Here is a 17,695-nt window from a genome sequence, read left to right as displayed (position 1 = left end):
TATTAGTATTATCATAATAAAACTAATAATAATAAACTCATCTTTAAAGTATAAAACAGAGGTTTGTGCACTTAAACAGCTGATATGTTAAACATTGAGGCACCTACTATTTACTTTTGAGCCACAGCAGACTGAGTTTGCGCCCCTCGGTTCTAAGCCTCTAAAAAAAAAAAAATTTTTGTTTGAAAGTGATTAGTCGTTTGAATAAAAACATACTGGTGGATGGTATATTCAATTTATGCACACAAACCCTCCTAAATGTTACACCCTGGGCCTTTCAGAGACAGAGAGACAGAGAGAGGGAGTGAGAGAGGGGGAGAAAGAGAGAGAGAGAATTTCCTCCTGGTCATTGTCCAGTTCAGCACCATGGACAGCACCAAGTCATTATATGTTGTCCCAGCGGCCGTCCCAAACACAAGCCATCGTGAGATTACATCTGACAAATAAACTTGATTGATTGACTTATTGATTGATAACACAGGTTATGAGACTGGGATGACTTATGTGATAAGGCTCTCCAGAGCAGCAGCAGGCTGAGTGTGTTGCATAGCAACTGAATTCCATTATGGAGGATTTTTTTCTTTTCTTTCTTTATTTTTCCTTTTTTTTTTTATAAAATAATCCCTAAAAGGGATTTATTATGCTTTTCCTATATTATTTGAAACACATACTGTATGCACTGTGTTACAATAGCATAATACACATGGCCAAAATCTGGACTAATGAGGTAAACACATGTCTGTGAGTCAAAACCTGAGGCTGCAGAGCGCTCTGCACACTCGGGACAATGCTGTAAATAGGTTACAGACTCCTTAATATGGTCCTTGGATTCAGGCTGTTCCATACACATCACACCCACAAAGCACAAAGACCCACTCACCCCCTTCCTCTGCCTCGGACTTGTACAGCGTCTGACAGCTACTTTAGAGGACTTTTCAGTGAGAGGATGAGACATTGGAATCAGCCAATTAGCAAAAACTTTTTTAAGGCAATTTAGTTCAGAAAGAGGGTGAACTGAGGGCCTTTTTAAAATGTAAATCAGGCAAATCTAGTTTTGTGGTGTTAGCGAATAAAATATACAGATGAAAATGAGCAATAATAAGTGTCCTATAAAATGAAAAATAATTGCTATCTTACACGTCGCCACAACTTATAACCATTTCATAATCCAGGCTGTGATATGTTGTGATTATATCAACACTAAAGAGGTTGCTGAAGTTGTTAAAGTCCATTTAAAGCAAATGCAGACTTTCTCCTCTACTCAACCATTATATATGTTGGAAATATTACAACAGTGTCATAAAGAGAGAGGGAGAAAGCTCTGTGTTTGATTTAACAATGTACTGTACACAAACACAGAGCTGGTTCAGCTACAGTCCTGCTCCCTCTCTCTCTTTCTCCATCAATGCTTCCTGCAGCCTCACAGCTGGAGTTTGCTCTTCTTTCTGTTCTTCCTCTCTATTTAATTTCCTTATATTAAGGAATTTCAAATAAAGTGGCAGAGGTGTATGTGTTTTTGAATCTTTTTTGGAGCAAAGACATCTCAGCAAACCAAAAAAATATAAAAAAAAAATATATATATATAATTTTTTTTCTCATTTTTCTGGGAAACTCGAGATCTCGACTGAAAAAAAACGATTTTTAATTTAATTTTTTTTTTTTTTTTGGGAAACTCGAGATCTCTACTTTGAAACTCGAGATTTCAATTTTTTTTTTAAAATGTCTTTTTTTTTTTTCTCATGTCACTTCGGGGGCTCCGTACGTTTCAACTCAGATTAGCTTGCTTTTTTCAAGTTATTGGTGGATAATTAATGTACTCCAAAATGTTTTTACAGCCTGTTGCTTTGACATCTGCTCTCATCATGTAAGAATTCTCCACTGCTGCTCGCAAGAGACACACTTTCACATCCAATCTCTGCCTGCTGCTGAAACACGTCTTCTTCTCCTTTTGGCTTCTCCCTCTAGGGGTCAACACAGCAAATTGTCTAACTTGTCCTACCCCTTGTGTCCTCTTGACTCACACCAACTGTCCTCATGTCCTCCTTCATAACATCCATGAACCTTCTCTGTGGTCTCCTGCTTTTCCTCCTGTCGGGTCGCTCCATCTTCAACGTGCTGTGTCCATTATAATTACGATCCCTCCTCTGCAGAGGAGCATCTTAACCTTGACTCTCATACTTTATCTCTAAACCGTTCAACCTGAGTGGTCCCTCATTTCTAATCCTGCCCATCCTGGTCATTATCAACACAAATCTCAGCTTCACCTCTGCCACCTCCAGCTCCACCTCCTGTCTTTTAGACAGTGCCACTGTCTCCAAGCCATACATCATAGCATGTCTCACTATCGTCTTCCCTTTCACTTTTGCTGCTATGCTTCTGTCACACATCAGCACCTGACATTCGTCTCCACCCAGCCGACACTCTCTTCACCTTTCTTGTGCACTGTCCATTGCTTTGGACCGTTGACCCAACGTGCTAAAAGCTAAAACTAAACATGCATTAACAGCAGGCTAAACAAAAATCCACCGAATAGGTGCAATCTTTCTAAAAACAAGACAGACTTACAGTGTGAAAGTTACTGCATGTGTATGAACGCACAGTAATGACCGTTATAAGTGCAGCTCCTTCCATGTTTCAGACACTTGTGTTGAATTGGCATTGCAATATCAGTACATATATATAATGCACATTGCTAAAGGTCGCCATTGTACATATTTCATAATATATCCCTGAGAGGGCAGCATTACAAATCTTGGTGTACAGCCTGACAGAAATCATTAGAAGAAGAGGAAGAAGATCTACTCACCTGTAACAGTAAAATGACTGAATCTTTGGGGCTGTTCTCTGGTAGGTTGACGTTGTAGCTTTGTTGGGTGAATGTCGGGCTGTTGTCGTCCACATCCAGAACGGACACGGACAGAGTTAACCTGGACCGCCGCGGGTCAACGGCACCGTCCCACGCTTCAACGACCAGGAAGTAGTGACCTTTCACCTTCAAGGCGAGACATTCATGTTTAATCGAGCATAAATGTGTAAAAAACAGCTATCTTCATCTCTGACTGGGAAACCAACCTCTCTGTCCAGTGGGACAGTCGTTCTGATTGCTCCAGTGGAGTTGATGGAAAACAGCTTCTGGTGGTTGATGAGCCGATAATGGACATGCCCACTTTCCCCTAGATCTGGGTCTGTAGCCTAAACACAAAATACAAAGGGGAAAATTATAATTAATATGTATGCATATACTGTACAATTCCTTTTAGTTAAAATTGGAGTTCCTCTCAAAAAAGAGGTAAATTAGTTTGTGACCCACCTATAGTACCTGAACCATTATTATTCAACCATTAACTTCAACTAGGTGACTCAATGTTTATCTTACTGTCCAGTTTCTGTTGTCCTCGTTTCTATTGTTACATGTAATGCCATGGGTCGACCGGTCTGTCCGGGAAGCAATAAACGCCCAAACAGTGGCGTTGAGAGAGAGCATCCAGAGCGGTGACATGAGCTTGTATAAGATGAAATCCTATGGAGTTCTTCGAGCTGTGAAGGAGGCTAAACGCCGTTACCGGAAGCGGGTAGAGTACCACTTCCACCTCGGAGACTCCCGTCGCCTATGGCAGGGACTGCGCACCATCACGGACTACAGAGGTAAGAACACCGGCACTCTTAATGCAGACTCTGCGTTCACCGACGACTTGAAGACTTTCTATGCCCAGTTCGAGGCCAGAATGGACTACAACACGCAGATGGCGTCATCGTAAGCGGCGACTGTGTCTGTGACGTAGGGCTGGATGATTAATCATATTTTAATCATGATTTCGATTTTGGCTTCTCACGATCATAAAAAACATTATAATCGAAGAAAAACGATTAATGCGTCACGCGACGTGTATGTAAATTCCTATGCCTGTGTTACGTGCAGCTGCAGCAAGCGTGCGATGTGTGTGGATCAAAAAAGGAGTGAACGTTTGAAAACATGGCAGAAAGGCAGCTTTTGGTTGAGAAGAAAGGTAGGACAATATCAGCTAACTGGAAACAGCTTCAATGTGACTGACGTCGAGCAATAGGAACTTGTTTGCAAAGTTTCTCGCGCTGTTGTGTCTTATGGAGAGAACTTTGTTCCTTTATTATTCAATCAAATAGAATAGATTTGAAACCAAAAAAGATATTTGAGAGCAAAAAACAGTAAGTTGCAATCAAATAAATACATACGAGATCGAAACAGAACAAGTTGCAATTGAAAAAAAAATATGAGAGAACATATTTCTTCAAATTCAATCAAAACTAATGTTTGTAAGTAAAAATATATAACCATTTTTCTTATAAATCAGTCCTCTTTGCTTTCAAGTTAAAAAACTTTGCTTGCAAATCAGTCCTCTTTGCTTGTGAGTTACAAAGTTTTGTTTGCAAATCAGTCCTCTTTGTTTGCAACTTCAAAAGTTTCGGTTGCGAATTCAACAGCACTTGATGGGCGGGGCCTACGCTGGTGGATGGGAGAAGAGTTTCTATTGGTTGGTTTGACCTGACTTGAAATCAAGGAATAATTGTGTATATTAATCGTGATTTAAATATCAATCAAAATAATCGTGATTATTATTTTTGCCATAATCGTCCAGCCCTACCGTGATGGCACAGGAAGTACGCAGGTCTCTGAAACGAGTGAACATCAGGAAATAAGCTGTCCCGGGCCCCGGCGGGATTTCGGGGCGTGTCTTGAAAAGCTGTGCAGATCAGCTGACTGGTGTCGTCACTGACATCTTTAATGAGTCTCATTCCATGGTCCCTGCATGTCTCAAAAAATCCACCATTGTGCCAGTGCCAAAGCACAACAAGCCCTCCCACCTGAATGACTATAGACCCATGGCACTCTGCAGTTAAACAGATCCACTGAGGACGCCATCACCCACATTCTGCACACCACCCTCACTCATTTTGACAGAAGGAGTGGGAATTATGTGAGACTGCTGTTCTTTGACTATAGTTCGGCTTTCAACACCGTGATTCCGCTCAGACTGATCAACACAATAAGGGACCAAGGACTGAACACCTGGCTGTGCAGATGGGTGCTGGACTTCCTGACAGACAGACCACAAGTTGCCAGGGTGGGCAGCTGCATCTCTGACACCATCACCCTCAGCACTGGATTACCACAAGGCTGTGTATTGAGCCTCTTGCTGTACACCCTCAACCCTGCTGTACCCACTCAAACCTCCAACTCCATCCTCAAGTTTGCTGACAACACAGTAGTGGCTGGCTCTCATCTCCAACAATGACAAGACAGCCTACAGGAAGGAGGTGGAGATCCTGGAGTGATGGTGCCAGGATAACTGCCTCCAGCTGAACGTCAGCAAAACCAAGGATATGGTTGTGGATTACAGGAATCAGCAGCACTGCCACTCTCCTCTCTTCATCGATGGTGCTCCCGTGGATCTGGTAAATAATATCAAGTACAGCGGAGTTCGACTCTCTGATGAGCTCACCTGGTCCATCCACACTCACACCCAGGTCAAAAAGGCTGTACCACCTGAGACAGCTGAGGAATGACCAGGGTCTCCACTAAGATCCTGAAAACCTTCTCTACAGCTGCTGTCAAGACTGTCTTAACAACGAGCATCTGTTCCTGGTTCGGCAACTGCACAGCCCAGGACCGTAAGGCCATGGCAGAGAGTGGTGAAAGCAGCCGAGCGCTGCATCGGCTCAGATTGCCCTCTCTGCAGGACACTTACACCAGACACTGCTGGAGCAGAGCCACCAAGATTTTTAAGGACACTTCCCACCCCAGCAACAAACTGTTCAAGCTGCTGAACTCAGGCAAATGGTTCTGCAAGCTTGACAACACGCACAGCAAGACTGAGGAGGAGCTTTTATCCCCACAGCATAAGGCTCCTCAACCAGGACATGCCTCTCAACGGATAGATGTAACTATGGACAATTTGCACTACTGCTATACTGCACTTTAGCACCACTGTCACTTTTTCTGTCACTTTATTTACACCGTCATATATTTATATTTTATACTTTTGCCATACTTAAGTTAAATTAAAGTGAATGTTCAGCAACGGAACATTGCATTTCACTGTGTCTTTCTATGTCACGTGTGACAAATAAACAACCTTGAACCCTTGAATGAAAGTACCCAGACAAATAGAAAAACGGGAGTCAAATTCTTTGTATGTGCACTCATACTTGGCCAATAAAGATTCCATTTGAAGTGTCTGCACGTGTGTGAGAGTACAGAAGTGGTGAAACTTTAATCCCTTAATCAGCCTTGTAAATATTTACAAGGCTTTTCGAGTGGAGGAGAGAAAAAAAATGAGAGAGTGAAAGCAAGACAGTGAGAAATACCTGATGCTATTTCTCTTCCCTCTCTACTGTATGTGTATACTGTATAATTTTGTAAGATACAGACAGTGAAGTCCTTTAGTGTTAAGAGTTATATGTGACAGCCATCACTGGCAGTTTTTGTCCAAACATTTTATATGAAGAACCATTTTTTAAGACGGCAAAATAATGTGACATGTCACAACATGAAAAAATTATGTTGACTGTTTTTTTGTACAACTTCGAGTCAATAGACTATCGATTCCCAATTAAGCCCTTTAACATTTAAGTGTTTTTCAAAATAACTTTCAATATCTGGCAGGTATTTACAATTTACTGCATGTTAAAACAGTGTATTACAATTTGAAATGTAGAAAAACAAAAAACGTTTTATTGAGAAAAAAAAACACTGTAGTCTGAACACAAACACCAGATTCTGTGTGATAAATTTGGAATTTGAACAGTATAACACATATTTAAAATAACATTTGTTTGAGTCTGTCTCAATGTCCAAAAACAGGCCGAAAATTGGAAACTATGTACAGGCATTTTTCCAACTTTCTCCTCTCTGCTGACAAAAAGGCTGATTCGCCGGCTTCCTGCAACAGCACAAGGGAAATTAACGTAATATGTGCAACTTCTCGGCTTTCAGAAACTTTTCCGATAGCACAAGCCATCACGTAGCTACGGTTATGCAAAAAGAGCTTGCACGACGTGTTGTCTGGGATACGCTCGGTGTTAAAGCAAACATAAGCATAATGTCACATAGTTTCTGTTTCTACAAAATAGGGGCAAAATAATAATGATGCAAAAAAAATCACCAGCTTCAAAAAGTATTTTAATTAGCCAAGCATAATTTTCTCGTGTCTTGCTGCTCACCCACTGCGTCGTTATACCTGAAACCGTGACTATGATGGAAAATGAATGAGCTCTCTCTGGTGGCAGAGAAGTGCAATGCACATACACAGTAAATCTTGAGTAAAAGGGCTGGAGAAAAAAAAAAAGCCTCTGACATTTATCTGACCAGTCTGTGGTTGCTGACCCCAGTGTCTGCGAATGACTGATCTTAAGACTTTGCTCGGTGGCACGAGTCTCTAAGGCTCAGGTTCTGAGAGTAAATCTAGCAGGAATCTTTTTTTTCGGAATCCCACTTGATCCCCCGCCATTTCCCGAATTTTGCATCATTAATATTTCATCATGTGACTATTAGGATTAACGGGAATGGGGCCGTCTTTCCAGTGCTATGTGGACTGTGTGAGAGAAGAATTAAATCTCCACGATGTGAATTGCATGCAGCGATTCATCACGAGCTTGGTGTTACAAATTTAATGAAGCTTCCAACTTTTGGGCTTTTATTATTATCTTGGGGTTGTTTGGAGATCGGGGAGAGGCAGCGTGGAACTTAAAGAGATGTGAAGATGGAGAAAATGTCAAAGCACAAGTGTGCATAGAACGTGTCTTCATGTGCATTTTTATTCTTAACACCATGGCTGCATGTTAAGGTGAAAACACTGTACATTAAGAACACTGCAGCTGTTCATTCCACTTCACTTACACTCAACAAGCCTCGTTTTGCTTTCAGGCAGTTCCATGTTATGAAGTGCCACATCTGATAAACTGGGGGCTCTGCAGAAAATCTGATTTTCCCCTTTCATAATTATGACTTGGATATTGAAATGTATGCTATTTACAAGTCAGAAAAACTCATAACTCTGAAGACAGACACGCCACGTCTCATTAAGCTCAATAATTAACAAGTTATATCAGCAATGAGGCACCCGACTCGGGGAAATTATTGGTCAGGGCCAAGAAACAGTCTGTTCTCTTCTGTCAAACGGGCTGTTTTCACTGTTACACAAGATGCAAACGTGCTAATTAGTAATCGTTTGAGTCACTGATAAGCTAATTTCATTACTCTTTGACAGAACCAAACAAAGTTATTTGTAATATTCTTCTTATCTCGCCAAGGCAAGACACTGAATAAGCATATTTTTTAACCCAATTGACCTGTCACTAACAGTCCACATACGCTGTTATATGTACAGTATGATGTCATAATGAACTTAACATAAGTAAATCATGATGTTATCACTTACTATACTATAATGACATAATGTGACACTATATATACTGTAATTTCCGGGCTATAAACCGCTACTTTTTTTCACATGCTTTGAACCCTTGGCTTGGATGACCAGCCGCGAGAAGTCATTCGCCGGGGCTGGCCTTGCGAGGAGCCACTTTTGCTCGGGGCTGCCGGTGGATCCTGACAGCGTGGGGCAGTGTGGAAAAGTCTGCGATCACCGGCGGGTTTCGGGGGGCTGGACTGCTGCGTGATGAAGAGAACGGCACACGCACAGATAGTAGTATAGGCAATTTCAGTGATGTATAATAATATTGTTTTTTTAAATTTTCTATTTCATCTAATTTTAAAATAATATTTTAAAATTAGATGAAAAATGGAAAATAAAAAAAAAAAATATTTTCCCCTTATCACCTAGCGGGCCGGATGAGATGAACGGTCGGGCCGTAACCCTGGCATCCCTGTCCCTAACTTATTCTACTATGACATAATGACTCACCATGTCATAATTGTGTTTAGAACGTCATAACTTGTATATGTATATGACATCATAACCCATTATCATTGACACTATGTTGCATTCTGTGATGTAAGTCACTGTACCACAATGTCATATTGAGTACACAATACCTTCCAATACTGTAACATCATTAATCGCTGTACGTACTATGACATCATACCTCACTACACCGTGACGTAACACACTACTCATAACTGAATCGTGTATGATGTCATAACGTGCACTTTGACATTATGACACATGATAATATGACTATAATTTGAATATTATATGACTCGATGGTCATAAGTTACGACGCCATAATGTCCTATGCAGTAAAACTGCAACGTTATTACTCACTGTACTGCTTAATAAAATTATGTAAAAATAACTCAACCTCAATTAGTTTGGGGGGGTCATGTACACATTTCAGTCCTCTAATATATAATATAATATCAGCCATCAACTCTGCATCTCAGCTGCCACTGTATAATGTAATGCAAATTAAGCCTAGGATTTAATATTCAACCAGCAATCATTGTATTATTTCTTAAATGAACTATAATGCTTCGACATTAACGTGACCCCCCCTCTGAAGATCCTGCTCGTCTCTCCTCTTCATTAGAGAGGACCGTGTCTGAAGCTCATGAAAGTCAGATGAAGAATGCCGCCTCACTTCCCTTAGCCCCGTCATCCTCTTCTTCTCTCTGTCCTCTGTGTGTGTCTCTCATGGTTTCCCTCCACTACACAAACACATGTCTCGCTTCCTCACCTCCCACTATTCCTCCTCACCTTACTAGCCCAAGCACACCAAGGTTAGGTCCTGTCATTTTTTCCAGCAATCAGTTTAATACCCACAGGTACAGACCCTGGTTTGGAATGAGGCCAAGACACCAAGTCTTGCAGACGGCTGAGAGACCACGCTGTCCGTTTTGATTTGGAAAATATCCAAGGGTCCTTGACAGGAAGGAAGTGTGGGTTTGGAATACTTTCAACTGCCCTCTCCAAAGATTAGGGTTGGGGTTTTTTTGGATATTGAATTTGGAGGATTCCCAGAGGTCATGTTGACAGTTAAAATTGGAAAGCACAGCATGAAATGTCTATTTTAAGAGTGGATTTATTAGTTTGGAATTGGGCCCAATAGTCCAAGAAATAAAATGAATTGAACTTTTGAGTCATGTAAAAAAGCGAAACTTTTCCAAAACGCAGTATATAATTATAACAGTAAGTATATATTTATCTCAGGAGTAGACCAAGTGTTCAACCAGGGAAGCATGGTTAACATTTAGAAGCAAGTAAAGTGCTACACAGATCAAAGACCGCCAGGCACTGGTGTACAAAGGCTATGAATTAAGTTCTGGAAGAAATCCAAGCAACTGAGGGAGCATCCTTTTTAAAAATCAGGGCCTATCACAGTGATCAAAGTGTCACATTTACCCATGACCTGTGTTTGGGGAATACGTGAGGCAGTTAGTACAGGAAAGTGGAGACAAGACTGCAGGTAAAATGCAGCCAAAATGGTGCAAAGAAGAGTTCATGATATTAATACAGTACTTGTGAGAAACATGTCTGTCCTGAAATGAATCATTGGCCTCACAGCCCTGTCTCTCAGAAGAAAAAAACATACAAACTATTATTAAAATGATTTCTTGCAAGTCATGGTAAACATTGCTTTTGTACAATCTGCACATAACAAAACTGTTTAATGCGGTTTTACTTTGTTTTGGGTTTGAAAAGACTTTGACGAAAGACCTTTCAAGATCAATAACTTGTGAATGAAAAGTAGTTAAAATAAAACAAATAAGCAATGCTTCACTTTCTAGTGAGATAAATGAGCTACAACCTAGTCTGGACTATTTATTTTGTTCTGGTCAGAAAAACAAAGCCAAATTTATGGAAACCTGATCTCATTAATGCAATATTTTTTTATTTTTTTTTATGAAGTTCAATGGACTTAAATAGAAAAACTTCAGACACGACAAGAGATATATGAGATAATTTGGCTTGTTGTCGTTCTGAGTCCCCACCAGATCAAAGAGTTGGGGTACCCTTCAGCAAGGTACCCAACTCCCATTGCACCATGGCCGCCAGACCCCTGCACTGCTCAGTGCTCCTAATTCTAGGAAGGTTCCTTGTAGAGGATGGGTTAAATGCAGAGAAGGAATTTCCCGAAGGGATTAATAAAGTATAAGACAAGAAAGAAAAAAAAGAAAAAGAATGTTCATAATGAGACGCAGTATTTGTTTAAACATCATCCTGTGAGCATATCACTCTGTGTGAACATGTATAAATGTGGCATGTTTATGTTTGTAGCGTTAAGCACTAGGGATGGGACTTTTTTTCGACAAATCGACCGACAATCCACACGTGCGCACCTCGACAAAAAAATTAAAAGTAAAAAAAGTCGAAGTGTCACAAACACATAAAGTTCCCAACCACGGAGGTTAAAGAAGCTGTGCACGAAAAGGTGATCCTGCTGTCCAGACTCCCTGCGCTCTCACATGATGATGCGCGCGTCACCGGCTCGTTCTCTCGAGTGGCTGTGCGCATCCAAGCGTGTGTGTGTGTGCGTGCAGTGCGAACGAGGTTGCGTAGGTAGGTTAAGTTTACGACGTGGGTGGAGCTGCGTGAAGTTGGCCCCCCACCCCCAATAAAACCATTTCAAAATACTTGTTATCGTTTGTGCTTCGTTTGTGCAGGTTTGTGCTGCAAAAAATTTCGTTTGTGCTTTTTTAGTTTTTGAGATATTAACATGTTTATATCCAGCCCCCCATATCGTCCAAATGAGCTGAAAATTGTCTCAGTTGTTTGTGCTTCATTTGTGCTGGTTTGTGCTGCAAAAATTTTCGTTTGTGCTGCTTTAGTTTTTGAGATATTAAACATTATTGCAAAATGGGGCGCGCGCGCGCGTGCCCGCGCCATACTGAGCGAGCCCCTTCACCACTCGGTAGGTGAGGAAGAGGAGGATGAAGCAGAACCAGCCAGATTTGTCCAAATGAGCTGAAAATGGTCTCATTTGTTTGTGCTTATAATAATATTAATATATCTATATTGTCACGCAGCCCCCCATATCGTCCAATTCAGCTGAAAATGGTCTCATTTGTTTGTGCTTCGTTTGTGCTGCTTTACTTTACAGTACTGGGGTTATTATTAACCTTTTTCCGGGGTTTTAATTTTTTGGACCTCCAGGCTCCGCACCGGGACTTCCCCGGAGGTCTACCCGGCCCAAGGGGCCCCTGTCCCGGCCACAGCCACCGCCACACACCGCCCCCAAATCCTGGAAGTCAACACTTTGACATTTTTTCACTAACTCCTGGAGCTCCACACCCAGGCTTTCACAGACGCTTACCCGCCCCAGGGGCCCCCCAGACCGGCCACAGACACTGCCACTCCTGGAGCTCCACACCCAGGCATTCACAGACGCTTACCTGCCCCAGGGGGGCCCCCAGACCGGCCACAGACACTGCCACACACTGCCCCTAAACCCTGGAAGTCAACACTTTGTCACACCTGACGGAAGACCCCAGGGTCCAAAAGACGGCACAAAAACAAAGCACAAACAGGTGTGACGTTGACTGGATTTGGGGGCGGTGTGTGGCGGTGGCTGTGGCCGGGACAGGGGCCCCCCCAACTTCACGCAGCTCGTGGGTGGGGGGACATAACACAAGCGCTACACAAATGAAGACGGCATCTCACCCAGTCAAGATCACTGTACTTCACTCTGGTGGACACCTAACAAGCGCAGGTTCAAAAACCTGAGCCGTCTGGCAAGTGGCGACACGCGTTCCAGCGGAGAGTCCGCATTTTTTTAATTTTTCAATTTTATTATCTCTGTTCTGATGGTCAATAACGGACATCATAGCCATGTTCTTGAGCCTAAAATGAAGCAGTACAGTGTAGAATAGTTTACACCCCCGCATTGCTGCTGTTGCTGCTGCTGTTAAAAAATAAATAAAAATGACATCGACAATCGACTCTAAAAATGTGTGAAATTCCCATCCCTATTAAGCACACAGTCATGACTGTGCATTCTTTGGGAGGGTTGTTTTAATGAGTCACTGTATGGATAATTCTTTACACTGCATGTCTGCAATTAAAAAGCAGATTACCCTCCTGTCTGCTGTCCTCACATAAGGTCACAACTGCCATGTTTACTCTCCAGCTCTATAATAGTCCCTGTATTACCATATACAAAGACATGCAAATACATGCAGCAAACAAACCATCACGTTGCATCACCTTGATTAAATTCCACCCTTGTAATGTTTTACAGTCGGGGCCAGAGATCCCCTTCATTCATAATTAGGCTTATATACCATGACATGACAGTATACAAGAAGTATTTCACTCGTTTATGAATCAGAATCAGTTCATTCAAATGCACATTTAGCAGGAGATGAAGTATTGTATCACACTTGTGAATACATAAGAAGGAACAACACGAGAAAATACACAGCATATGGCATTTCATAAAGGTGCTTATGTTTTAGAAAAATCAAAGGCGAAGTGCTTATGAGTAAAAGGGTAAAGTGCTTGTGAAGCAGTTCACTGGTGAGGCGGTGGATGCGTGTGTGTGTATGTGTGTGTGTGTGTGTGTGTGTGTGTGTGTGTGTGTGTGTGTGTGTGTGTGTGTGTGTGTGTGTGTGTGTGTGTGTGTCCCCTACCTTGACTTGTCCAACGTAGGCATCATCCTGCTCCTCACTGACAGTGAGGTTCACTGGCAGTGAAGTATCGAAGAGCGGGTCATTGTCATTAACATCTGTCACGACAATGTTCACCGACGCAGTGGAGGTCTGCACACACACACACACACAGTGTTACTGGTCAGTTGAAACAACACCCTATTTTATATTTTCAGAATTTAACTTTTTTTTTACACTGGAAATGTCTGACAATTGTTATGAATTGTTAAATGCAACTGGCTTTATTTTCCCATCCTGATTCCTCTTGCTAATATGCAACACACTTTGCTTGCCATCTTGCTCTCTCCCTCTCCTTTGTCCTGTTTACTCAAAAAAGGTGATTAAAAATGTCTCTCAATGTGTTAAAAAAAAAAGTGTTATTGGTGGTAAAGATATGCACTATTATGGACAATATGTAAAACATACTTAGAGACTAGCTAAGCCTTTGCTGAGCAGGGATGCAACAAGTCTGGACTTCGTGTTAAGTTTGTTCTTAGTGTTTTAATGCTGTTCAATCTCTTAGTTAAAGAATATCATTTTGTGGAAAGCTCCATGTGCTGCTGATGTTTTGCTAAAGTGAAAGTTGGGAGTTGGAGGACAGTACGGACGCTGATGGGTAACCGACCATGATTGCTGAAACGAATGTCAATAAAAGGGAAATACGACAAACATAGCGATGATGCTGGTCTGCATGGGATTCACTACACATGTCCACTTATCCAGTCCACTATGCCATTAAACTGGACTACTTTCTTTTCACCAGCATATATTTTTCAGAGACCAAAGCAATGTTAGCTGCCAGTTAGTTGGTACAATTTTGAGTTTTTCTACCATCCATGAAATTTAACATACCTTATTTGAACCGGCAGGAGCCTAAAAACTCCATCTCATCAGTTTTGCACTGGCCTGGACATCAACATGTTTTCCACAGCTCATTCGGCCATTCATTTCTCTGGGTCAAAGCCCTAGTCTGACTGAAGGTGAAGGCACGGTGAGGAGAATTTGCCTCTGACAAAATTCTGTGTGATGTAGACAGGTAATTCAAAGTCTGTTGTGTAGGTTTTTGGCTGGAGCCCTGACACTTTCTACCTCCCTTAAAAGAGACAGCGGTGAAGTTAGTTTGAAGAAAGTGCATCGCCAAGTACCATGTTGAATTGTTGTTGTAAACTCTTTTCTAAAGTCAAATAATCCATGGATTCTATTCCTAATGTAATTTGAATATTCAGACGATAAGTCACCATGGAGTGCATTTTTCATAGTGATCGCACAGCTATGAAAGTGTTGTACTGTGAACTTTGCTTTGGACTGATGGTTCTTAAACTGTGGTACGTGTACACTACGCAAGGTTCCTCTGGTGGTAGTTGGAGAAAAATCTGAAATACTTTTCTACTGTATCAGGGTATGTGATTGGAGTGGAGGTGAACCATTTTGACCAGAGTGCAAAGAAAATGAAACAAAATCAGAGTCCCCTTATCTCCTGCCCCATCTTAATCTAATCTCATATGTATACGTATGCGAGGAAGAGGAGGAGGATGAGCGCCAATGATCTTATTGGGAATACATCTGCCTCCTGTGAAAAGTCTGTAGGAAAGACTGAGGATGCCGTGACGGCACCGAGACGAGCCACCGAAGATCTAACACAAACGTTTTCAGACAGATCGCTAAACTCCTGAGCTGCGTCCTATGATGCACATGTCTGTACAGTAGTGGCCGGGTTCACTGCTGCAGCTCGTTGGGTCCATAATGTGTGGCAGTATGATGGATTCACTGGCCAAATAGCCAATTAAGAACTTTGTAGTCTGACGCTCATGATGAGACATCCAATAATAGGGGACACAAACACTCAACTGTGTGCGCGTGCGAGTGTGTGAAGACAACCCAAGGCCTGCAGACTGATGCTGATTAATAGCCCCATATAAGGAAACTAAAAACTTCACAATCTTTTATTCGCCTTATCCTTTCTTTCATCCCCCTCTCTCTCTCTCTCTCTCTCTCACACACACACACACACACACACACTTATCTTCTAATTCAAGAACTAATGGAGTGTCGAGCAGAAAAAAATGCTCAATCTAATTTTAGACATTCTCCATCTTTAAGACCTTTGGGGCACAGCGATAATACACTAATTGTCATGGTCAAGACTGCAATCTACTGAGTGAGAATGTGCGTGTCAAGGCTCCTTCACAGACCTCTGCATGGATACAATTGTTGAGGTAATAATAACACTTCTCTCACTCTCTCTCCTCTTCCCTTCTCTATATACTGTTTCCCCTCCATATTCTTTGCAAGTGTGTGTGTGTGCATGCGTGCGTGTGCATGTTTGAGAAAAGGTCAGGCTATCCAAATCAGAATTTTTGTGTTCAAAGGGACCTTAAACTTAACCTTTTATTTTAATGGACATTGGGTGGGGAGGGAGGGAGGGTGGGGGGGGTCAGCATAGAGGGGGGAGACAAACTCTTTTAACACCAGTGAAAGAGATGGATGATTGGGAGGAGGAACAGACGCAAGAAAGAGAAATTGATGAAAGGTGGAATGGTTAAGAAGGACGAAGGAGGGGAGAGAGGGGTGCAGGGGGCGACTCCATCCAAAGTCTCTATTTGACTTTCATGTGATGGCGACTAATGATTTGACTTTTAAAAGCGAAGGGGGAGGAAGAGAAGGGGAGAGAATGATCTGTGACCAGTTAGGAAGGTGAGGAAGGGCATGCACTCCTATATTTTTTTGCAAACAGCCCTGGCCAAGGAGTAAACAAATCCAAATGAGGTTTTGTTTTCACATTTTGCACATTAAATGTGCAACATGGCTCCGTGTGAAAGGCACTCTGAATACATTTTAGTGCCTTCCCCGTAGTCGTATGAAAATGAACTGCATTCACAGGGACAATTTTCATGTCGTTTTAAAACCACAAGGCAGGATTGAGGGACACACTGGTGGTTGTTAAGTTTTATTAAAGGTTATTAAAATACCATGTAGCACTTTTCAATGACGGACAATCACGTTATTGAGAAGATTAAAAAATATATATATATATATAATAATACATGATTGTAAAGTCTGAGTCAATGTCCAGAAGAATCCTCCTCTAAAACTTGTTGTGGGTGCCTCACGTTAGACATTAACCATCACAAAGTGGTTAAATTAGGATAAAAATCCTGCATAGTTCTGCCACTTCAGACATGCAATGGGAAAGTCATGTTTAGCTGATAGGCTGGAGCAACAAGTTAAAAACTTGAGCTTTATTTTTGAATTTTTGGAACAAGAAACTTGGGAATGTGTTCCAAAAACCTCCACTATGGAATTCAAAAAAAAGAAAGTGCCTATCTGCGAAGAAATGGCCGAAAAGGGAGGATATAAAACACTATGAATTCCACTTTTAGCCAGCTTCAGCCTTGTAATTCCAAACTCCATCACATATGAACGAGAGACACTTTTTCTTCAGTTGTAAATTTCTTATGTTCGTTTTTCCACTCATCCATTTTCTAAACCTCTTACTCTTTTCACGGTGGCCAAGCCCAAATCTAGTGTTTCCCATTATTTCTCATAGGCGTTTGATTATTTAAATATTTCAGCGTGCATATTCATCCAAAAGTCATTGGTATAAATGGATTTGGTCCATTTATTTTCATGATAATGGTTATGATTATGGCTATAAGCAGATGACAAGCAATTCAAATAATTTTCAAATAATACCACAGCTGTTGTTTGTGGAGTTGCACTGAGGGAATGATTTAGATTCCCTTAGACGAGCAGCTCTGTTAAATTCCACCGAAAATGTGAAACAAGTCAAGTACAGACAACCCATTCATATTTATGTGGTTCTTACCCCATCTGGTCGTCCATCTGAGGCTGTGACCACCAGGGTATAATAATCCAGAAGCTCTCTGTCCAGAGGTTTGTCCAGAACCAAATACCCTGAACTGGAGAGAGAAAGCAGTTCAGTTAATAGATCAGAGCACAAAATAAAACTTTTTCCCCGTTTTTAAGAAGGTACTAAAACACCCCCAGGATGTCCATATAAGGAGTTGTGCAGTTTTCCCACCGCAAATTACCACAGGTACACCTGCAGCACAGATCTGTGCCGCGTGAGCGATAAGGGTCAAAGTCCTCATG

General features: G+C 41.6%; 1 protein-coding gene across 1 annotated transcript in view; it reads right to left on the bottom strand.

Annotated features, from left to right (window-relative positions):
• LOC310939461 (protocadherin-15-like) overlaps positions 1-17,695 on the bottom strand; it is a gene marked incomplete at its 3' end in the record, with an annotated part of 234,158 nt that overhangs the window by 105,129 nt on the left and 111,334 nt on the right. Inside the window, exons 18-21 of the mRNA XM_083904226.1 lie at positions 17,409-17,502; positions 13,565-13,693; positions 3,073-3,192; positions 2,807-2,992 (exon numbers count right to left, since the gene is read on the bottom strand). Coding sequence (XP_083760352.1) covers positions 2,807-2,992; positions 3,073-3,192; positions 13,565-13,693; positions 17,409-17,502 — 529 coding nt within the window. The remainder of the gene's footprint in view (positions 1-2,806; positions 2,993-3,072; positions 3,193-13,564; positions 13,694-17,408; positions 17,503-17,695) is intronic.

The sequence above is a fragment of the Microchirus variegatus genome, assembly GCF_963457635.1.
Source record: "Microchirus variegatus genome assembly, chromosome: 17".
Lineage (NCBI taxonomy): Eukaryota > Metazoa > Chordata > Actinopteri > Pleuronectiformes > Soleidae > Microchirus > Microchirus variegatus.
The sequence above is the reverse complement of the archived record's forward strand: the minus strand, read 5'-3'. Positions and strand labels throughout refer to the sequence as shown.